At 50.7% G+C, this 21790-nt stretch overlaps 1 protein-coding gene across 4 annotated transcripts in view; it reads left to right on the top strand.

The window, feature by feature from the left end:
- The window catches only part of LOC140395244 (procathepsin L-like), a 77112-nt gene extending 56067 nt beyond the window's left edge, over positions 1-21045 (top strand). For all 4 annotated transcript variants that reach the window (XM_072482799.1, XM_072482797.1, XM_072482796.1 and 1 more), the window contains 4 exons: positions 1469-1693; positions 6247-6412; positions 10136-10241; positions 20350-21045. In XM_072482799.1, the coding sequence (XP_072338900.1) occupies positions 1469-1693; positions 6247-6412; positions 10136-10241; positions 20350-20449 (597 nt within the window). In that variant the 3' untranslated portion in view covers positions 20450-21045. The remainder of the gene's footprint in view (positions 1-1468; positions 1694-6246; positions 6413-10135; positions 10242-20349) is intronic.
- Positions 21046-21790: the final 745 nt, after the last annotated feature.

Genomic DNA, 21790 nt, shown 5'->3' with positions numbered 1-21790 from the left:
TTAATTGGAAAAAAAGGAATTGAGTACTCTATATTAAAAATACGGCCACGGCGGAGAGAATCTCTCCAAGGCCAAAAGAACGGCAAAGCGCCGTTAACTAGCAGGTTCTTTACACCCCGCTAAATTCACCATTCAGCAGATTTTAACTCGAGTCTGCTAAATCGCGCCCTACATCTACTAGAGATAATATTTTAATGACCTCCTCAAAGTGTCAATCAACTTTGGCCACAAACGTCTGCTGAGATAAGGGGTTCTGAGCTTCTGCAATTCCGTCGAACATTCAGCTGTCAAAATGCTGTTGTCTTTATCAGCAACCTCTGCTCTCCAATCAGTAGCTGTAATATGAGTTCCAGACAGGCAGTGTCCCAGTTACACTGCTGGGTTGGAATTGGGTTCTTCTGTCAGCACGTGTGTAGAAGAACCTGAGCTTTGTTGTTGCTATTCCCGGTGTAAGTCTCTTGAGTGTTGAACTGCTACCTGAAGGTGCAGCAGCATAGCCATGGGAGGCCAGAGTTTATTCCTTCTGAGCACCTCTGCATCAGGAACAAACCATTCCCCTGGGGTGTTGGGATGCACTTTCTCTTCCACGATCCCCATACTAATCCTCTGTGTACCCACCGGCTTAGAAGATGTAGAGGAACACTGAAAGTCTGGAGCAGAGAACTCTGAACCCTGAGTTTATGGACCGTTCCTTCAAGTCTAAGAGTTATGTAAATGTGCGTATTATTTTTTTAAAAGGCAGAGGAATTATGAAAAAAAATTATAGCTTCAGACAATGGAGTCCACTGAAACTGAAAAAAGAGAACTTGTTTTCAAATTTCAAACCAAGTGGCCTGTCAGTCAATTGATTCCAGGAGCAAGTGGCTGTTTTCTTTTGGTTCTGCACCTGGGACCAGGGTTCTTCCATGCTCCATGATTCCTCTGACGTGTTGTAAGCCGCGCCTCCTGATGGAATAGTTCCGACTCCATCAAAATTGTGGAGGGGTTTGAACTGCCCACCCTTGCAATGGAGCCAGCAGGGCTGGGGGTGCTGCACATGGGCTAGTGACCATGCCAGCAGACAATGTCAGAAACAGAAATTGGTATGGGAATCCCAGATTTGGGTCTTGCCCAAGCATTTTATAAACCACCCTTCTGGGCCCGACTTGCTGAATATCTGGACTATAGTCTTTGAAAGGGTTGAATAAGCTTTGGCAATGACCAGTGCCAATGTCTTTTGTATAATGGGAGAGTTTGGGGAACAAAGGAACCCACAGGTTATGTCGTCCAAGATGTTATCCTCCTCCAGAATGGCCCCCAGCGGGAGAAGCCATTTTGTTCCTTGAAATCTCCCAACATGGAAGCTGAACATCCTAGTAGGGTTTCAGCAGCATCCATCAAGTGATATTTAACCTCTGCAGGTTTTATAATAGAACTGAAACTTTCAATGTGTTCAGCTCCTTTTGGGACTGTGATTGTGTGTTTTCAGGGTGCCTGTGGCTCATGTTGGGCCTTCAGTTCAACCGGAGCATTGGAGGGACAGACCTTCAAAAAGACGGGGAAACTTATCCCACTGAGTGAACAGAATTTGGTGGATTGCTCGGGACCACAGGGGAATCAAGGCTGCGGTGGCGGATGGATGGAAAATGCCTTCCTATATGTACATGACAACAATGGGATTGATTCCGAGGCTGGATATCCCTACACTGGCAGGGTCAGTAACTTATTTCTATTTGTCTTGGCTAGATTAATCACAACATTCTTCCAATGATTTTTCCATATTGTACGTGGTCAACATTTCCAGTAAAATCTGAAAGAGTGAAACAGGTCTGGGTGTCGCAATGGTCAGATATTGCCCTTTAACCCCTGTATCCATTGGTCAAACCCAGTCCAGCTTAATGTGGTGGTAGTGTCCAGCCTCTGATAAGGGACAAGATGCCTTCAAGCTACTTGCCTTCAAATAACCGCACAACCTCAAACAAACCATTGTTTGCAGCAAACTACCCAGCCTTCAGAACAGCGACCACGACACCACACAACACTGCCATGGCAATCTCTGCAAGACGTGCCAGATAATCGACATGGGTACCACCATTACACGTGAGAACACCATCCACCAGGTACGTGGTACATACTCGTGCGAGTCGGCCTACGTTGTCTACCTCATACGCTGCAGGAAAGGATATACCGAAGCGTGGTCCATTGGCGAGACCATGCAGACGCTGCATGGATGAACGGACATCGCGCGACAATTGCCAGGCAGGAATGTTCCCTTCCAGTCGGGGAACACTTCAGCAGTCAAGAGCATTCAGCCTCTGATCTTCGGGTAAGCATTCTCCAAGGCGGCCTTCAGGACGTGCGACAACGCAGAATCACCGAGCATAAACTTGTAGCCAGGTTCCGCACACATGAGTACGCCCTCAACCGGGACCTTGGATTCATGTCGCATTACATTCACCCCCCCACCATTTGGCCTGGGCTTGCGAAATCCTACCAACTGTCCTGGCTTGAGACCATTCACACCTCTTTAACTTGTGATTATCCCTCTCTCCAGTTGCTCCGTCTGGACCTGTAAAGGCTTAATTACCTGCAAAGACTCGCATTCAAAGTATCATATTGACTTTGTCTATGTATATGTTTCTGGAACCTACCTCTTCATTCACCTGAGGAAGGTGCTGCGCTCCAAAAGCTAGTGATTCGAAACAAACCTGTTGGACTTTAACCTGGTGTTGTAAGACTTCTTACTGTTCTCACCCCAGTCCAACACCGGCATCTCCACATCAAGGGCCAAGATAGTAGAGCTGATTTAATCAGTCATTCAGTCGGTTCTTTTCTTTTAAAGGTAATTTATTCCAAATATGTGTAACAGCAAAATATAAAATACAAACTCCATACAATCATAGTCCACAGTTTGTACAATTTTCCCCCTTTTTTTCCCCCCGAAGAACAATTCCTCAAATAGCGTCATGAATAACTCGAAGCACTCCACTGACCCCCTCAACTCTAACTTGATTTTCTCCGAACGGAGAAAGTCATACAGGTCCCCCAGCCAGGCCAATTTAACAGGATCCTTCCCTGGGCAATTAGAGAGGCGAAGGTCACAACATTGGCCCCCTTCTCCTACAGATGCTCCGGCACGTCCGATACTCCAAAGATCGCCACCATTGGGTCTGGCTTGACGTCCACCCCCACTATCTTAGATAGTGACCAAACATCGCTCCCCAGTATCTCTCCAGCTTCTCACGACCCCAGAACATATGCTCATGGGATACAGGGTAACTTCATAAGGTGGATTCAAAATTGGCTTAGCTGTAGGAGACAGAGGGTGATGACATGTGGGTGCTTTAGTGACTGGAAACCAGTTCCCAGTGGAGTACCACAGGGATCGGTGTTATTATTTGTCATTTATATAAATGACATAGATGACTATGTGGAGGGTAGGATCAGTAAGTTTGCGGAACTCACCAAGATTGGCTGGATGGTTAACAAGTGAGGTTGAGTGTCTTGGGTTACAGGAAGATATAGGCAGGTTGAGCAGAAAAGTGGCTGATGGAATTTAACCCTGAAAAGTGTGAGGTGATACATTTTGGAAGGAGTAATGTGACAAGGAAGTATTCAATGAATGACATGACACTGGGAAGTTCCAAAGACACCTTAGTGTGTTTGTCTATACATCTCTGAAGGCAGAAGGGCAGGTTAATAGGGTGGTGAAAAAGGCGTATGGTACACTTGCCTTTATCAATCGAGGCATAGATTACAAAAGCAGGGAGGTCATGTTGGAGTTGTGTCGGACTTTGGTGAGGCCACAGCTGGAGTACTGTGCATTTCTGGTTGCCACGTTATAGGAAGGATGTGATTGTACTGAGGAGGGTGCAGAGGCGATTTACCAGGATGTTGCCTGAGATGGCACATTTAAGTTATGAAGAGAAGTTGGATAGGCTTGGGTTGTTTTCGCTGGAGCAGAGAAGACTGAGGGGTGACCTGATCGAGGTAAACAAGATTAAGAGGGCACGGACAGGGTGGATTGGGAGCAGCTGTTTAGTTAAAGGGTCAATTACAAGGGGACACGATCAAGGTGAGGGGCAGGAGGTTTAGGGGGGTTTTGAGAAATGCTTTTTTACCCAGAGGGTGGTGATGGTCTGGAATGCACTCCAGGGAGGGTAGTTGAGGCGGGTTGCCTCACATCCTTTAAAAAGTACCTGGATGAGCACTTGGTACGTTGTAACATTCAAGGCTATGAGCCAGGTGCTGGCAAATGGGACTAGGTGGGCTGGTCAGGTGTTTTTCATGCGTCGGTACAGACTCGATGGGCCGAAGGGCCTCTTCTGCACTGTATTTTGTGATTCTGTGGTCCACAGGATTGAGATTTTCATTTTGATTGATTACGATCATAGAATCATAGAATCCCTAAAGTGCAGAAGGAGGCTATTCGCCCCATCGGATCTGCATCGACCTCCCAAAGAGCACCGTACCTAGGGTCAACCCCCCCCCACCCACCACCCCCCCCCCCACCCCATCCTCGTAACCCGTAACCCCACCTAACCTTTTGGACACTAAGGGGCAATTTAGCATAGCCAATCCACCTAACCTGCACATCTTTGGACTGTGGGAGGAAACCGGAGCACCCGGAGGAAACCCACGCAGACACGGGGAGAAAGTGCAAACTCCACACCGACAGTCATCCGAGGCGGGAACTGAACCCGGGTCCCTGGTGCTGTAAGGCAGCAGTGCTAACCACTGTGCCACCCTGACCACCATCAGTTAACACCACCAGTCAACTCTCCCCCTCAAAGGGCAAAGCAGCCTGTGGTCATCCGGGACTACGACAACTTTACTTTTACTTTAGTGGTGAGTGTGAGACTGCACTGAAGAGAGGTGTGATCCAGGGGGAGAATTCAAATGGAACTGTTCACACTGGGCGGGATTCTCCGGTCGCCGGCGCCAAAATCGCCTTCAGCGATCGGCCAGAGAATCCCCATTTGCGCTGAAATCGAGGGTGGTGCCGCTTTTGCGATGCTCCGCCCCCTCAAAACGGTGTACTTGCAGAGTACACCGCATGCCGTTGGGACGGCCCCAGGACGTCACCTGAGGCCCTCCCCCGATGCTCCGCCCCTGACGACCCGAGTTAGCGGCAGCGTGGTGTCATGAGAATGTCGCTTTAAGAAATGTTTGAATGCTCATGTTACTGCAGTGATGTCAGAGCGTGGGTGGCGATGAGCTCTGGCTCTGCTTCTCGTTTCACTTTGAGAAACGCTTGGGTGTGTCTGTCTTTTTGGTTTCGTTTTTCAGTGTGTTGCAGCTGAAGTCAGCCAAAGCAGCTGTATTGTTGAGCTCTCTGCCATGAAGGACTATCTCTTAATCATTTGGTGAATTCAGAATTATAAATGTTTTCAGTATTGAATGTAAACTCTGATGTGCTTCTGTTTAAAGGTTTGTTAAGTCTTTTGGGTGTAAAAGGACAGCATACAGGTTACTTAGTGTTATATTCTTTGGGGGGTGTATTTGATTTACTGGTTGCTAAGATGTTCACTGTTTGTTTTAGAAAGGTTAACTTGAGTTCATAGAATAAACAGTTTTGCTTTAAAAAATAACTTTTCCATTTCTGAAGTACCACACCTGTAGAGTGGACCATGTGCTCCCCATACCACAATCTATTAAAAGTTGTGGGTCAGGTGAACTCCATGATACACTTTGGGATTCTCTAAACCCTGACCCATAACAGTGGAATACTTATCCTTTTTCTTTTTGTGAGCCCAGCATGGTGGCTGCGGACTGATTCCAGCGGCGCCACGGCCGGCGGGGGAGCCATTCCATGGGCAGAGGGGCTGGCGGCATTGGTGGGGGGTGGCCTGGGGTGGCGAGGGGGTAACTGGGGGACAGTATGTGGCAGGCCGGGTCCGAGCGCGACCATGTTGCAAGGCGCGGCCTCTGCAGGCCACCACCGTGCGCATGGGCAACCACGGACCCGGCAATTCTCTGTCCATTTCCGCAGGTAAAGCCGGGGGCTTTACGCCGTGTGGCTGCTAGCCCCCCCCACCAGACGGAGGATCGGTGCAGCTTTTACACTTTTTTTCTGGCGTAAAATGCCACTGTTCCCACACTGGCGTCATCACTTAGTCTTCAAATCGGAGAATCCAGCCCACTGTCTTTTGAATTTAGCTATACTGAATTTCTGTTGTGAATTACTGCGTTTGCAGAACTAGTTAATTGGCATTTCTTTGATGGGATATTGATGACATTATACTTCATGTTTTGTTTTTTAAACAGGATGATTCCTGTAATTATACAGTCAAGTACAAAGCCACCAATTGCACCAATTACTTTTTCGTTACTAAAGGCAATGAAAATGCTTTAGCTCGAGCAGCTGCCAGGATTGGGCCCATATCTGTTGCTATCGATGCCAGTCATCAATCCTTTCAGTTCTACCATTCAGGTAATTGGCAACTGGCAGTTTCCATATTCGTGGAGGGAGGTTTCTATATCTGAATGGGTGGTTCATCCCTGTGCGCCTTTGGGAATTTATTTTCAATCAAGAGATTTGTGACCAAAGTGAAGGTGAGGAGGCTGTTGACATGGAGCTATTGAATGGTATAGCACAGAAGGAGGTGATTTAACCTTTGTGTCTGATGTGATCATGTTCCAGGTACTATATAATGCGCTAAGTTGACTCAGACCTCACTGTGGGGTATGGAATCAGAGTGTTTCAATTATTCATAAATCGTAGACCTCAATATTAGACCCCCCCCCCCCCGGCAGGTGGGAGAGGGTCATTAACCCCCCCCCCCCCCGGCAGGTGGGAGAGGGTCATTAAAAACCTCTTTCAGGAAAACTTGTTCCCAACAGGCCAGGCAGGTGCGCACTGCTGGAATATCAAAGCATCTGAGTGTCCGACTGTGGAGCGATGAGGTACATGGGGGAATGTGAGAAAGAGCTATTTTACACAGCGAGTGCCAATCATCTGGAACCTTTTGCCCGGGAGGGTGGTGGAAGCATAGACGATTAATTATTTCAATAGGAAATTGGATAGTTACTTGAGGGAAGTAAACTTGCAGGGCCACGGGGATAGAGCAGGGGAATAGTTAGTTGCTATACAAAGAGCTGGCATGGCTTAATGGCTTCCTGCTGTGCTACGATGACTCTCTGACTTCCTTAAGATATTTAAATTGTGCATTTGGGAGCCTTATTTAAATTCACTATTTCTGTGTGGGTTTATTTGGGGTTTGGGAAACTGAGCAGTGAAAGGAAGATGGGAGCTGATGGCTGCACTAGATAAGTGCCTTTTCAAGTTCACCTTGTGGGTCACGAGAGAGCCTTTGGTCTCCCCCTTCCCAATTGCTGACCCCTCTCTTCCAGTCATAATATTCTCTCTCAGTCTCCATTGCAGTTTCCTATCTCTCCGCGGTATAGTCTCCCATCTATGCATCTCGCCGTGATTTCCAATCCTCCCTCATTGACGCCTCCCAAATCTTTCGCCATCTTTCTTGGAACTCCATGGCTGGGATTCTCCAATCTTGCGGCTAAGTTCTGACGCCGGCGTGAAAAGTGGCGCGAGCCACTCCGTGTCATTGGGCCTCAAGTGGCAGGTATCCACCCCTTCTTAGGGGACTAATACGGCGCCGGAGTAGTGTTCGGCGCGAGTCCGCGCATGTGCGTGAGTTCCTGTCTCCGTGCTGGCCCCCGGGCAATATGGCGGAGCTCTACAGGGGCCCGGTGCGGAGGAACATAGGCCCCCACCGGAACTAACCCGCCCGCCGATCGGTAGGCCCCGATCATGGGCCAGGCCACCGTGGAGGCCCCCTTCGGGGTTGGATCTCCCCACCCCCCCACACCAGGACGGCCCCCGCAGCCAGAACTCCGAGGGCCCGCCGGGTGGGACCATACGTAACCCACGCTGGCGGGATTCGGCCAAACTCGGCGGGCACTTGGTCCATCGAGGCCCGGAGAATCGCCGGAGGGGTGGCGCTTTCAACGGCCCTCGACCGGGGCGGCGGCGATTCCGTGGGCGCCCGAGAATCGCCGGGGCGGCGTGGCGCGTTTCTCGCACCCCCCCCCCCCCCCCCCACCGGTGATCCTCCGACCCGGCGATTGTTTAAATTCTTTCAATCAGCTCCTTGCCACAGTCCTGAAGTAGCTCATATCAAAGTCACAAATGACACCTCATGTAACCGTGACAAATGTAAATTATCCTTCCACATCCATCTCCAACTGTCTGCAGCCTCGACATGGGTGACCACACCCTTCTCCTTAGCTGTCATTCATCTGGGAGTACAACATTCACATTAGCTTTCATTCTTTTCTACTAATCAAAACCAAAGAATTGTCATCAATAACCTTCTTACTGTTACCTCTAATGTCCCCCAACCATCTTTTCTTGGCTCCTTCCTGTGCCTCTTCTCTGTTCTGCCCCTCCACAATGTAATCTTAAAGCACACTGTCGCTTCCATATGTATGCGGACAACATCCAGCTTTATCTCACCACCACCTCTCTCTCTCTCGATCATTGTATTATTTGGTAACGATCAGACTGTTTGTACGACATCTTGTATGAAATGAGCTGACATTTCTAGCAGCTGAATATTGGAAGTCTGACATCTTCTTGCCACAAACTCGGTCCCCTAGCAATTGCCCAAGGTTGAATCAGACTGTTCACAACCTCGGTGTCAGGTTTGACCCTGACACATTCTCCTGGTCACATATCAAACCAATCACCTGAGACTCCCCAATTCCATTTCTGAAACATCGCAGGACTCCACCCCATCTTCGCTCAACTCCTGCTGGAACCCTCATTCATGCTTTTTGTTATCTCTCGACTCGACTTTCATTTTGGAACAGGTTCGAAGGGCTGAATGGCCTACTCCTGCCCCTACGTCATATGTTTCTAGTCGTAAAACCAAAGAACAGTTGGCGCTATCAGGTGGCAATATTTTAAGATTAGTCAGTAAGTTAAAACTGGTGTCCTGGGCGGCACGGTGGCGCAGTGGTTAGCACTGCTGCCTATGACGCTGAGGGACCCGGGTTCAATCCCAGTCCTGGGTCACTGTGTGTGGGGTTTGCACATTCTCTCCGTGTCTGCGTGGGTTTCATCCCCACAATCCAAAGATGTGGTTAGGTGGGTACTCTAAATTTATTTGTTTAAAAACTGGTGCCCTGACCAATATTATTTTCTCAATCAACATCGTTGAAACCACTCAAAAGAAAAACGTGCCAGTGCGAACTACCCTATCAAATCCCATGGATCTTTTGTGTCTCAATGAGATCTCTTCTCATCCTTCTAAACTCCAATGGTCAAGGCCTAACTTGTTCAATTTTTCTTCATAAGACAAGCTCTTCACTCCAGCAATGAGTTGAGTGAACTGTCTCTGAACTGCTTCAAACGCAATTATATACTTTTTCAAATAAGGAGGTGCAAACTGTACACGCTATTCCAGAAGTGGTCTCTCTGGGGTCCTGTACAGCTGCAGTAAAACTTCCCTACTTTTATATTCCATTCCTCTTGAAATAAATGCCAATGTTCCTTTGCCTTCCTAACCATTTGCTGTACCTGAAGACTGACATTTTGTGATTCACATACCATGACACCTAGATCCCTCTACCACCGAGTTCTGCAATCTTTATCCATTTAAACATTACACTTTTATTGTTCTTCCTGCCAAAGTGGACAAATCTACTTTATACCCCAACATTCAAAAGAAACTGGAACCTCTGACAATGCAGCACACCCATTGTACTGTGCTGAAGTGCCGTTCTGGATTTCATGCTCAAGACTGGAATTCTCCGGCCGTTGGGATTCTCTTTCCCTGCCGACAGCGCACACCCGCCCGTGGGTTCCCCAGCGGCGTGAGGTGGCTACAATGGGAAATCCCATTGACCAGTGGCGGGAGTAGAGAGTCCCGCTGCCAGTGAGCTGCACCCCGTCGAGAAACATGCGGCTGGGGAATCGGACAATCCAGCCCCAAGTCTCTGGAATGGAACGTGAAACGCAGACTGAGGCGCGCGAGTGCTACCAGCTAAGCCATTTGTGAACATGTGATGCATTGAGACGAATGTTTTAAATGTATCCGTTGCAAAAAAAAACTTTTTAAAAAACATTTTCATACTCGAGGGTTCTGATCTCTAATTGACATCTCATTGATGATTACATTGTTTTGTTCTGCAGGTATTTACTATGAACCAAATTGCCTACCTTACATTATGAGTCATGCAGTATTGGTGGTTGGATATGGAACTACATCTGGTTTGAACTACTGGATTGTTAAAAACAGGTAAGTCGCCCACATCACAAACTTAAGTACGAATGCTTTAATACCTTGTGTCAGAATAAAACGCTGGATCATTGCTGTTGCCTCTAAGTAGTAACGGAAACATCGCCTGTCTGGCTTGGAGGGAAGAAGCTGGCATGGGACATGGGTATTTTCATGGATGTTCTAGCATCTCTACAATGCAGAAGGAGACCATTCGGCCCATCGAGACTGCATCGACGTTCTGGCGAAAGGAGTCCCACTCCCCCCACCTTATTCCTATAACCCCACCTAACCTGCACATCTTTGGACTGTGGGGGTGAAGCCAGAGCACCGGAAAGAATCCCACACAGACACTGGGAGAACGTACAAACTCCACACAGGCAGTCACCCAATGCTGGAATCGCACCAGGGTTCCTGGTGCTGCGAGGCTACAGCGCTAACCACCGTGCTACCCTCGGAATGACTTGAAGGCATATTGTTCAAGGGGGGGACGTGTGGATGGAGTTTCACTCTGTATCTGACGTGTGCTATGTTTAACCAGGAATGCTTGATATGGCATGACGGCAAGGTTCCATTCTGGAGGCAGATACCTTTCAGCTTGACGAGGTTATACATTTACACTAGAAATAGAAATGGAATAAGAATGCACTATTTATCAGTACCTCATTGAAAATGTGGAAGTGAGAAAAAATAAGATTAAAATTGTTGGGCTCTGATTGGCACAATGTCTGTTCACCTCTGGGACTTTGAATTCAGCCCAGAAGGCTGCACTAAAAACCTCCTCTGACAACGTGAGCTTATGCAGGATATTGAATTTTTGAAATCGACATCAATAACGTACATTTGTTTCACATCCTTATTTTAAAATTTAGAGGACCCAATTATTTTTTTCCAATTAAGGGGCAATTTAGCGTGGCCAATCCACCTATCCTGCACATCTTTGGGTTGTGGGGGTGAGACCCACGCAGACATGGGAGAATGTGGAAACTTCTCACAGACAGTGACCCAGGTTCGAACCCGGGTCTTCGGCTCCGTGAGGCAGTAATGTTAACCACTGTGCCACTGTGCTGCCCATTTGTTTCACATCCTTAATGTAGTGAAGGACTCAGAAGTGAAAGTGAAGGAAATTTATAAGGGGAAGCGAGAGGAATGATCAGCTTTAAGGGTATTGGGAGAGAGAGAAGGACGCTGGAAGTGGTTTGAGGGACTGTTCCAGAGTGTGAGGCTAATACGTTTAAGCTGAAGGTGGAGCAGAGAAGGCAGGGCTGTGAAGGGGACTGACTCAAACATGGTGGATATGTGACAGCATAAAAAGCTGAGGGAGGTGAAGATAGAGGGACTGTGGGGAGGACACAGAGAGTGTTGGGAGGACACAGAGAGTTGGAAGGACACAGAGAGTGTTGGGAGGACACAGTGTGGAGAGGGGGAGGACAAAGGGTGTGGGGAGGGGGAGGACACAGAGTGTGTGGAGGACACGGAGAGTGTGTGGAGGACACGGAGAGTGTGTGGAGGACACGGAGAATGTGTGGAGGACACGGAGAATGTGTGGAGGACACGGAGAATGTGGGGAGGACACGGAGAGTGTGGGGAGGACACGCAGAGTGTGGGGAGGACACGCAGAGTGTGGGGAGTACACGCAGAGGGTGGGGAGGACACGCAGAGGGTGGGGAGGACACGCAGAGGGTGGGGAGGACACGCAGAGTGTGGGGAGGACACGCAGAGTGGGGGGGGAGGACACGCGGAGTGTGGGGGGAGGACACGGAGAGTGTGGGGGAGGACACGGAGAGTGTGTGAGGAGGACACGGAGAGTGTGTGAGGAGGACACGGAGAGTGTGTGAGGAGGACACGGAGAGTGTGTGAGGAGGACACGGAGAGTGTGTGAGGAGGACACGGAGAGTGTGTGGGGAGGACACAGAGAGTGTGTGAGGAGGACACGGAGAGTGTGGCGGAGGACACGGAGAGTGTGTGGGAGGACACGGAGAGTGTGTGGGAGGACACGGAGAGTGTGTGGGAGGACACGGAGAGTGTGGGGGAGGACACGGAGAGTGTGTGAGGAGGACACGGAGAGTGTGTGAGGAGGACACGGAGAGTGTGTGGGGAGGACACGGAGAGTGTGTGGGGAGGACACGGAGAGTGTGTGGGGAGGACACGGAGAGTGTGTGAGGAGGACACGGAGAGTGTGTGGGGAGGACACGGAGAGTGTGTGGGGAGGACACGGAGAGTGTGTGGGGAGGACACGGAGAGTGTGTGGGGAGGACACGGAGAGTGTGTGGGGAGGACACGGAGAGTGTGTGGGGAGGACACGGAGAGTGTGTGGGGAGGACACGGAGAGTGTGTGGGGAGGACACGGAGAGTGTGTGGGGAGGACACGGAGAGTGTGTGGGGAGGACACGGAGAGTGTGTGGGGAGGACACGGAGAGTGTGTGGGGAGGACACGGAGAGTGTGTGGGGAGGACACGGAGAGTGTGTGGGGAGGACACGGAGAGTGTGTGGGGAGGACACGGAGAGTGTGTGGGGAGGACACGGAGAGTGTGTGGGGAGGACACGGAGAGTGTGTGGGGAGGACACGGAGAGTGTGTGGGGAGGACACGGAGAGTGTGTGGGGAGGACACGGAGAGTGTGTGGGGAGGACACGGAGAGTGTGTGGGGAGGACACGGAGAGTGTGTGGGGAGGACACCGAGAGTGTGAGGAGGACACGGAGTGTGGGAAACACCACTGGTAACACATTGCATGTATTACGGTACTGCCCCTGTATTACAGGCTCCTCCCAGCAGGCGGCGTATAAAAGTGTCTGCTCTCTTGCGCTGCTCCCATTCTGGTTCCAGCTGCAGGAGGCACAGCATCTTGTGCAATAAAGCCTTGATTGTTTCACCATTCTTGTCTCGTGGTAATTGACGGTACATCAATTTATTGCACAAGATTTTAAAAGATGGACTTCCTAATCAAGCCTGATCGCCTTCGCGCAGCTAACGCCATGTCCGCCTTCGAGCACTGGCTAGCCTGCTTTGAAGGCTACCTCAGAGCAGCCACCAAAGAACTCTTGGACCCACAGAAGCTCCAAGTCCTCTACTCACGGGTGAGCCATCAAATGTTTCCCCTCATCCGGGATGTGCCCACCTACACAGAAGCGATGACGCTACTAAAGAGACAGTAGATTAAGTCGGTGAATCAAGTGTATGCCAGGCACCTCCTGGCCACGAGACGGCAACTCCCGGGGGAAACTCTGGATGATTTCTTGCGGGCTCTACAGATTCTCGGTAGGAACTGTGACTGCCAGGCAGTTTCAGCAGTCCAACACACCGAACTACTAATCAGAGATGCTTATGTCATGGGCATTATGTCTACGTACGTTCGCCAGCAGCTATTGGAAGGGGGCACGTTCGATCTTGCAGAGACTGTGCAGCTTGCCAATTCCCTGGAAGTGGCCTCCTGTAATCTGGAGGCCTACACCTCCGACGGCCCGGCACCCTCGTGGGCATTGTGGGCCCCACTGATGTGCCAGGCAGGTTGGTTCAATGTGGACTGCACTCGATGCAGGGAAGTTAGAAACACGTCTAATGCAGGAGAAGATCCAACATTGTTTTATTCAACTAGATGAACTGCTGTACATATTCAGCTGTGGGTCAACACTATACTGATCTGACTAGTGACCTTGTAGTAGCCTGACCAGACTTACTAGCTACCACATGTGCTTGCTAGCTCGTGGACTCTGACTGTCTCAGTAGCTGGGTCCCGAGAGAGCGGGAAACCTTGTGCCCTCTGGCTTTATAGTGGTGGTGTCCTGTCTGGTGATTGGCTGTGCTGTGTTGTATGCTTACTGGTCATCCTATGTGTCAATCACTGCCTGGCTGCATCTGATTATATACATGAGTGGATATTATGACATCTCCCCCCTTTTTTTTGAGTTAAATAAATACTGAGGTGTATACCTGATTATATACAAACGGTGATTGAACAAACATATATACATGGGAAGGTGTCGATAGTGCAGATACATGGCAAACTAAGCAATATTTACAAGAGTTAAGTCGATGGATTCAGTCACAAAAATTTACAAAAGTTAAGTCTACAGATTCAGTCTTTGTGGCGGGCGACGAATTCTTGTCGATCGCCGCAGAGATGGATCAGGAGCCGCCTGCACGTGGAGCGGTGGGATCGCTGCCATTGCGGTGGTCGCGTGGGCCGGCAGATCGGTGGCCTCGTGGCAGGGTACGTCCGGAGGAAGCATGATAGCCGGCGGAGCACTGCGGTCAGGTGGTGGGCGTGGAACTCTTCGCAATGCCTGTCTGTTGCGCCGTAGCAGGAAGCCATCAGCCATGCGAACAATGAAAGACCTCGGGGCAACTTGTTTGACAACAACAGCTGTGGCTGACCAACCGCCCTCAGGCAACTGGACGCGAACATGATCGGCTGGAGTCAGCTCAGGTAAATCCGTGGCATGAGCATCATATGTGGCCTCCTGTTGGGCCCAGGACTGCTGCACTTTTTGTAGTGCCGTGAGGTGGTCAAGGTCTGGAACATGGATGGCTGGAACTGTGGTCCTCAGAGTGCGATTCATGAGCATCTGCGCTGGAGACAACCCAGTGGACAGTGGGGTTGCCATGTGTGCCAGCATTGCCAGGTTGAAGTCGGAGCCTGAGTCTGCAGCTTTGCACAGCAACCGCTTGACAATATGGACCACTTTCTCGGCCTTCCCGTTTGACTGCGGGTAGTGGGGACTGGAGGTAACGTGACGGAAGTTGTAGGACTGTGCAAAATCAGACCATTCTTGGCTGTAAAAGCATGGACCGTTGTCGCTCATTACCGTGAGCGGTATCCTGTGCCTGGCGAACATTTCTTTGCAGGCTTTGATGGCCGCCTTCGACGTGAGGTCGGACAGTTTCACCACTTCTGGGTAACTGGAGAAGTAGTCGACCAGGAATACGTAGTCATGCCCCTTGGCGTGGAAAAGGTCTACACTAACTTTGGACCACGGAGAGATCACGATCTCGTGCTGTTGCAGTGTTTCCTTGGGTTGAGCCGGTTGAAACTTCTGACAGGTGGGGCAGTTGAGGACCGTGTTGGCAATATCCTGGTTAATGCCCGGCCAGTAAACTGCCTCCCGAGCTCTACGTCGGCATTTCTCGACTCCAAGGTGACCCTCATGGAGTTGACCCAGCACCATAGCCTGCATGCTTTGAGGGATAACGATCCTGTCGAGTTTCAAAAGGATTCCCTCCACAACCATCAGCTCGACTTTAACATTAAAGAATTGGGGACATTGTCCCTTCAGCCAGCCATGGGTAAGGTGCTGCATCACACGCTGCAGTAAAGGATTCTTGGCCGTTTCCTCACTAATTTGGACCAACACCCGTTCGTCAGAGGCTGGGAGGTTGGTGGCACACAACTGCACTTGCGCTTCCATGTGGCAGATGAAGTCACCTTGTTCACACGGTGTGGTGATGGACCGGGATAGGGCTTCTGCAATGATAAGCTCTTTGCCTGGCGTGTAGACAAGTTTGAAGTCATAGCAGTGGAGTCGAAGAAGAATTCGCTGTAACCGAGGTGTCATGTCATTTAAATTCTTCTGGATTATGTGGACTAGGGGCCTGTGGTCCGTTTCCACCGTGAATTTCGGCAGGCCGTAAACGTAGTCATGAAACTTGACTATTCCTGTCAGGAGACCCAGACACTCCTCTTCGATCTGGACATACTGTTGCTCAGTGGGCGTCATGGCCCTGGAGGCATATGCCACTGGAGCCCTGGACGAGGAGTCATTTCGCTGGAGGAGCACCGCCCCAATGCCATCCTGGCTTGCATCAGTTGATATCTTGGTTTCCTTGGTTGGGTCGAAGAACGCTAGACTGGGGCTGTGATGAGCTTCGCCTTCAGCTCGCGCCATTCCTCTTCATGTGTGGGCAGCCACTGGAATTTCATTGACTTCTTGACGAGATGGCGGAGGGCCATGGTGTGGGATGCCATATTGGGAATGAATTTCCCGAGAAGGTTGACCATCCCGAGGAAGAGGAGGACCGCCTTCTTGTGAAAAATAAAATGAAAATGAAATGAATGAAAATGAAATGAAAATCGCTTATTGTCACGAGTAGGCTTCGATGAAGTTACTGTGAAAAGCCCCTAGTCGCCACATTCCGGCGCCTGTTCGGGAAGGCTGGTACGGGAGGCTTGTCCTCCGGGGTCTTCATGGCGTTGATCGCCAAGACTTTGTCGGCTTCTGGCTGCACACCCTGCCGCGAGATGAGGTCGCCTAGAAACTTTATATCAGATTGACCAAATGAGGGGTGGCGGCACCCGGTGTGGTGCATGGATTACAGGGTGGCGTTCGGCTTGAGCAGTATTTTGTATCGGTACGGGAACGTGCCCATTCCACCGAATACACTGTGGTGCTGCGTGATAATATCGTCTATGTCGGCTTGCAAATTTCCCTTGGGTGAGGCCGTCGCCGATGACGATGACAAGGTGTGGACTCGCTGAACCAGGTTCAGGAGCTTGTAGGTGCGAGCACCGAGCAGGGACGCCCTGTCAGGCCTGACGATTTCAAATCGTAACGTTGTCTTGATCGCCTTGCTGGACACCCCTAGTTGACAGGGGCCACTGGCAGCTATGGCATTGCCATTGTAGTCAAGGAGCTGGCAGGCCGGTGGAAGAATGCTTGGTCTGGCCCGGATGGTGTCGAGGTCAGATTGTGAGATGAGGTTCGCAGACGTGCCGGTGTCCAGTTTAAATCGGATGCGAGCCTTGTTAACTGTGAGGACAGTACACCACACGTCGTCAGGATCCACACTGAGGATCGAGAGGCGTTGCGCAGGTGTCGTGGAGGCCAGCTCATGTGTGGTTATGATGCCCACCCGATATGGAGACTTGAGGCAGTCAGCATCAGGGTCCGTTGGGCTGTCGGGATCGGAATCTGGCATGCCTTGTTGTATTGAGCAGATATTTCTGCGCCGCAGCTGGGATCGCTGGCTGCTGAGCGGTGCAGCGGATCTGCAGAGGGCTGCGTAGTGGCCAAGCTTGCCACACTGGAGACATCGGCGTCCTCTTGCTGGACATTGCCGCTTTAAGTGGGCGGAGCCACAATTCGGACACGTCATGACGCTGACATCAGCGCGATCCGTGCCCCATCGCGCATGCGCAGTGCGGTCGACCAACGTATGCACCTGCGCAGTCGGGTTTTTGGTCTCGTCGTCCACTCGGTCGTGGCGCGCATGCGCAGTGATCCGAGAAAAGCACGCAAAATGGCCACTCTCCTCGATGCTCAGGCCCTGCATCTGTGCAATGACCTGCACCCTTTCTGCCTCGTGGGAGGCCAGCTTTGCAGTTTCTGCCGCCCTGGTGTGGGAGTAATGATTCTCAGCATGCTCATGGACAACACACATTTTGATAGCGACAGAGGGTCAGCTGTTTGACTTTAAGGAGCTGCTGCTTAGTGCACCCCGAAAACGATTTGATCCCAGATCATGGAATCAACCATCGAGTCATAGTTACATGACTGCGCTAGGATGCGGTGATGGGTCAAGAAGGACTGAAAAGATTCATCCTTACCCTGAAGCCTCTGCTGGAAGATGTACAGTTCAAAGCTCTCATTCACCTCAATGTCGAGTGGCTGTCAAACTTCAGCAGGACTGTTTTGAATTTCGTTTTGTCTTCGCCGTCAGCGAACATAAGCGAATTGTAGATATGGATGGCGTGTTCCCTTGCAGTGGAGAGAAATAGCGCGATCTTCCTGGCATCCGATGCTGCCTCGAGGTCGGAGGCCTCGATGTACAAGAGGAACTTTTGCTTGAAGATTTTCTAGTTGGCGCCGAGGTTGCCGGAGATGCGGAGTTGCGGAGGAGGCTGGATGTTTTCCATTTCGCTGGATGGCTGCTTGCTGGTCGATGCTGATTCACTCTAGGTAGGTCCGTCAAGATCAATATCACTCTGGTACCATGATGTGCACTCGATGCAGGGAAGTTAGGAACAGACGACTAACACAGGAGAAGATCCAACAATGTTTTATTCAACTAGATGAACTGCTGTACATATTCAGCTGTGGGTCGACACTTAACTGATCTGACTAGTGACCTTGTACTAGCCTGACCAGACTCACTAGCTACCGCATGGTGTTTGCACTGTGCTAGCTCGTGGACTCTGACTGTCTCAGTGGCTGGGTCCAGAGAGAGCGGGAAACCTAGGGCCCTCTGGCTTTATAGTGATGGTGTCCTGTCTGGTGATTGGCTGCACTGTGCTGTGTGCTTACTGGTCATCCTATGTGTCAATCACTGCCTGTCTGCACTTCATTATACACATGAGTGGATATTATGACACCCACCAACTGCGAACTCGAGTACACCGCAAGCCTGCGTGGCGCGGCAGCCAGCCAACTCCGGAGGGCCCAAATGTTATTTTTGTGGCCAGAGCAAACATCCCAGGCAGCGCTGCCCGGCGCGGAGTGCGACCTGCAACCGGTGCGGGAAGAAGGGCCACTTTGTTTTGTTTGCCAGGCCCGGTTGGTCGCCGCTGTTTCCAGGCCCGGCATTGCTACACCCCCCACGTGTTTGAATCATAGATTTTACAGTGCAGAAGGAGGCCATTCGGTCCATCGAGTCTGCACCGGCGTGGGGGAGGGGGAGGACACGGAGGGCATGGGGGAGGGGTAGGACACAGAGGGCGTGGGGAGGGGGAGGACACGGAGAGCGTGGGGGAGGACACGGAGGGCGTGGGGGAGGGGACGAGGGAGAACTGGTAGTGCGGGTGTTTAGTGCAGTGCGGGTGTATAGTGCAGTGCGGGTGTATAGTGCAGTGCGGGTGTATAGGGCAGTGCGGGTGTATAGGGCAGTGCGGGTGTATAGGGCAGTGCGGGTGTATAGGGCAGTGCGGGTGTATAGAGTAGTGCGGGTGTATAGGGCAGTGCGGGTGTATAGGGCAGTGCGGGTGTATAGGGCAGTGCGGGTGTATAGGGCAGTGCGGGTGTATAGGGCAGTGCGGGTGTTTAGTGCAGTGCGGGTGTATAGGGCAGTGCGGGTGTGTAGGGCAGTGCGGGTGTGTAGGGCAGTGCGGGTGTGTAGGGCAGTGCGGGTGTGTAGGGCAGTGCGGGTGTGTAGGGCAGTGCGGGTGTGTAGGGCAGTGCGGGTGTGTAGGGCAGTGCGGGTGTGTAGGGCAGTGCGGGTGTATAGGGCAGTGCGGGTGTATAGGGCAGTGCGGGTGTATAGGGCAGTGCGGGTGTATAGGGCAGTGCGGATGTTTAGGGCAGTGCGGGTGTATAGTGCTGTGAGGTTGTATAGTGCAGTGCGGGTGTTTAGGGCAGTGCGGGTGTTTAGGGCAGTGCGGGTGTATAGTGCTGTGAGGTTGTATAGTGCAGTGCGGGTGTTTAGGGCAGTGCGGGTGTTTAGGGCAGTGCGGGTGTATAGTGCAGTGCGGGTGTTTAGGGCAGTGCGGGTGTGTAGGGCAGTGCGGGTGTGTAGGGCAGTGCGGGTGTATAGGGCAGTGCGGGTGTATAGGGCAGTGCGGGTGTATAGGGCAGTGCGGGTGTTTAGGGCAGTGCGGGTGTTTAGGGCAGTGCGGGTGCTTAGGGCAGTGCGGGTGTTTAGGGCAGTGCGGGTGTTTAGGGCAGTGCGGGTGTTTAGGGCAGTGCGGGTGTGTAGGGCAGTGCGGGTGTATAATGCTGTGAGGTTGTATAGGGCAGTGCGGGTGTATAGGGCAGTGCGGGTGTATAGGGCAGTGCGGGTGTATAGGGCAGTGCGGGTGTATAGTGCTGTGAGGTTGTATAGTGCAGTGCGGGTGTATAGGGCAGTGCGGGTGTATAGGGCAGTGCGGGTGTATAGGGCAGTGCGGGTGTTTAGGGCAGTGCGGGTGTATAGTGCTGTGAGGTTGTTTAGTGCTGTGAGGTTGTTTAGTGCAGTGCGGGTGTTTAGGGCAGTGCGGGTGTGTAGGGCAGTGCGGGTGTGTAGGGCCACGCGGGTGTGTCAGGCGGTGCCCCTACGAGACAGTGCACATTTTTGGACAGCGCTTACAGGGCAGTTGAAATTAAGCTTAGGGAGAATAAGGCAGAAATGTTCAATGGTTCACTGACTTTAGCAGCATTTACTGCAATAATTTCAAACACATTAATATGATTTCACAATTAATAGTTTATTTTTAAATTTTTTCCAGCTATGGTGTTGAATGGGGAAATGAAGGCTACATTTTAATGTCCAGAGGCCGGCAAAACAATTGTGGAATTGCAACACATGCTGTCTATCCAGTGGTTTAAAGATTTTTTGAACAGAATCCGAGAATGCATCTGAGGCCATGCCCCTTCTGTTGTGTGTGGGGGATGTTTTATGTTATTTTAATTATTCTTGTTTCATTTTACAGCCTTTACAAGAAATCTCTATCCATTATTTCCTGCATTGATGTCAATATAAATTGTCTTGTCCTGGAATGCACTTAATCAATGAATAGTTTGAATGAGATTCAGCATACTTGAACTGATTGACATTGATTTCTGAATGGGGCTTGTTGATCATAGACTTTGGTCAACCGTTTTTAAATCAGAACACTGTCCTGCTGGCCAAGGCAGTACTTAATTCCCTTCCTTTGTTTGAATTGTTGATGGAGCCATTGTTCTGTTTCTGTGATATCCAACACTATAGATGGGGAAGACCAGGTTAAATTGCTGGTGTTGGCACTTAGTTCCAATGCCCAGAACATCAAACAAATGTTCTCTATGTCAGTCAACAAATAAATGCCAAATTCTTAACATGGTGTGATAAAAGGGAAGAAGTATGAAGAAGCCTTCAGACATTGGTGGAGTGTCTTATACTTTATATTTGCAAATAAGAATAATAAATGTATCCTTTCCACAAATTTTGAATCATTTATTTTCTTCCATTAATTTTGTAGTTAGCTGGGGCCCAGTTGGTAAGACTTCCGCCTCTGAATCAGAAGGTTGTGGGTTCAGACCTATTTCAGAGACTTGAGCACAGAATTCAGGTTGACACTCTAGTACAGCATTGCGGTAGCACTGCATTGTTGGAGATGCTGGGCAAGACTTAATGGTAAAGTTTCTCAGTGTCATCTTGGACAAGTTTGGCTTGGTGTTTCCCACCGGCTTTTTGGCTGATATCCACATCGGTATTTACCCACACGTGTCAATTTCCTGGGCCTGAGGGCATTTCTCCCGGGTCCAGCACACACTTTGAAACTCTTTTAGCAATGAAATTCTTATAGCAATTTGGCAGTGCCACCTGGACACCATGGCAGTGCCAAGGTGCTCGAGTGCCAAAGGGAGAAACATGGTGCCACCCTGGCCTGTCCCTAACCGCCCAAGGGGTCTTCACTGGCTTGGGTGACCCCCCGCCCCAGGTGCCATTGCGCCTGCTCCATGCTTGTGTGGACCGGCAAACGCGTGAACTCTCGCTGTGGTGCTGGTTAGATCCCGGAGGCTGTTAGATAGAGTGTCTGTCTCGTTAATGAGTTGGAGATTGCCCTTAATTGATGATAATTGGCATCTGGAACCTGCCCATGGTAGTTGGCCGTTGCCTGGCATGGATCCCGATTTCAGCCTCCCCCGCCATCGAATTGGCACGCGTGAATCCGTGCCGGGCGCAAT

This window comes from Scyliorhinus torazame, chromosome 18 (genome assembly GCF_047496885.1).
Source record: "Scyliorhinus torazame isolate Kashiwa2021f chromosome 18, sScyTor2.1, whole genome shotgun sequence".
In the NCBI taxonomy this organism is placed as follows: domain Eukaryota; kingdom Metazoa; phylum Chordata; class Chondrichthyes; order Carcharhiniformes; family Scyliorhinidae; genus Scyliorhinus; species Scyliorhinus torazame.
The sequence above is the reverse complement of the archived record's forward strand: the minus strand, read 5'-3'. Positions and strand labels throughout refer to the sequence as shown.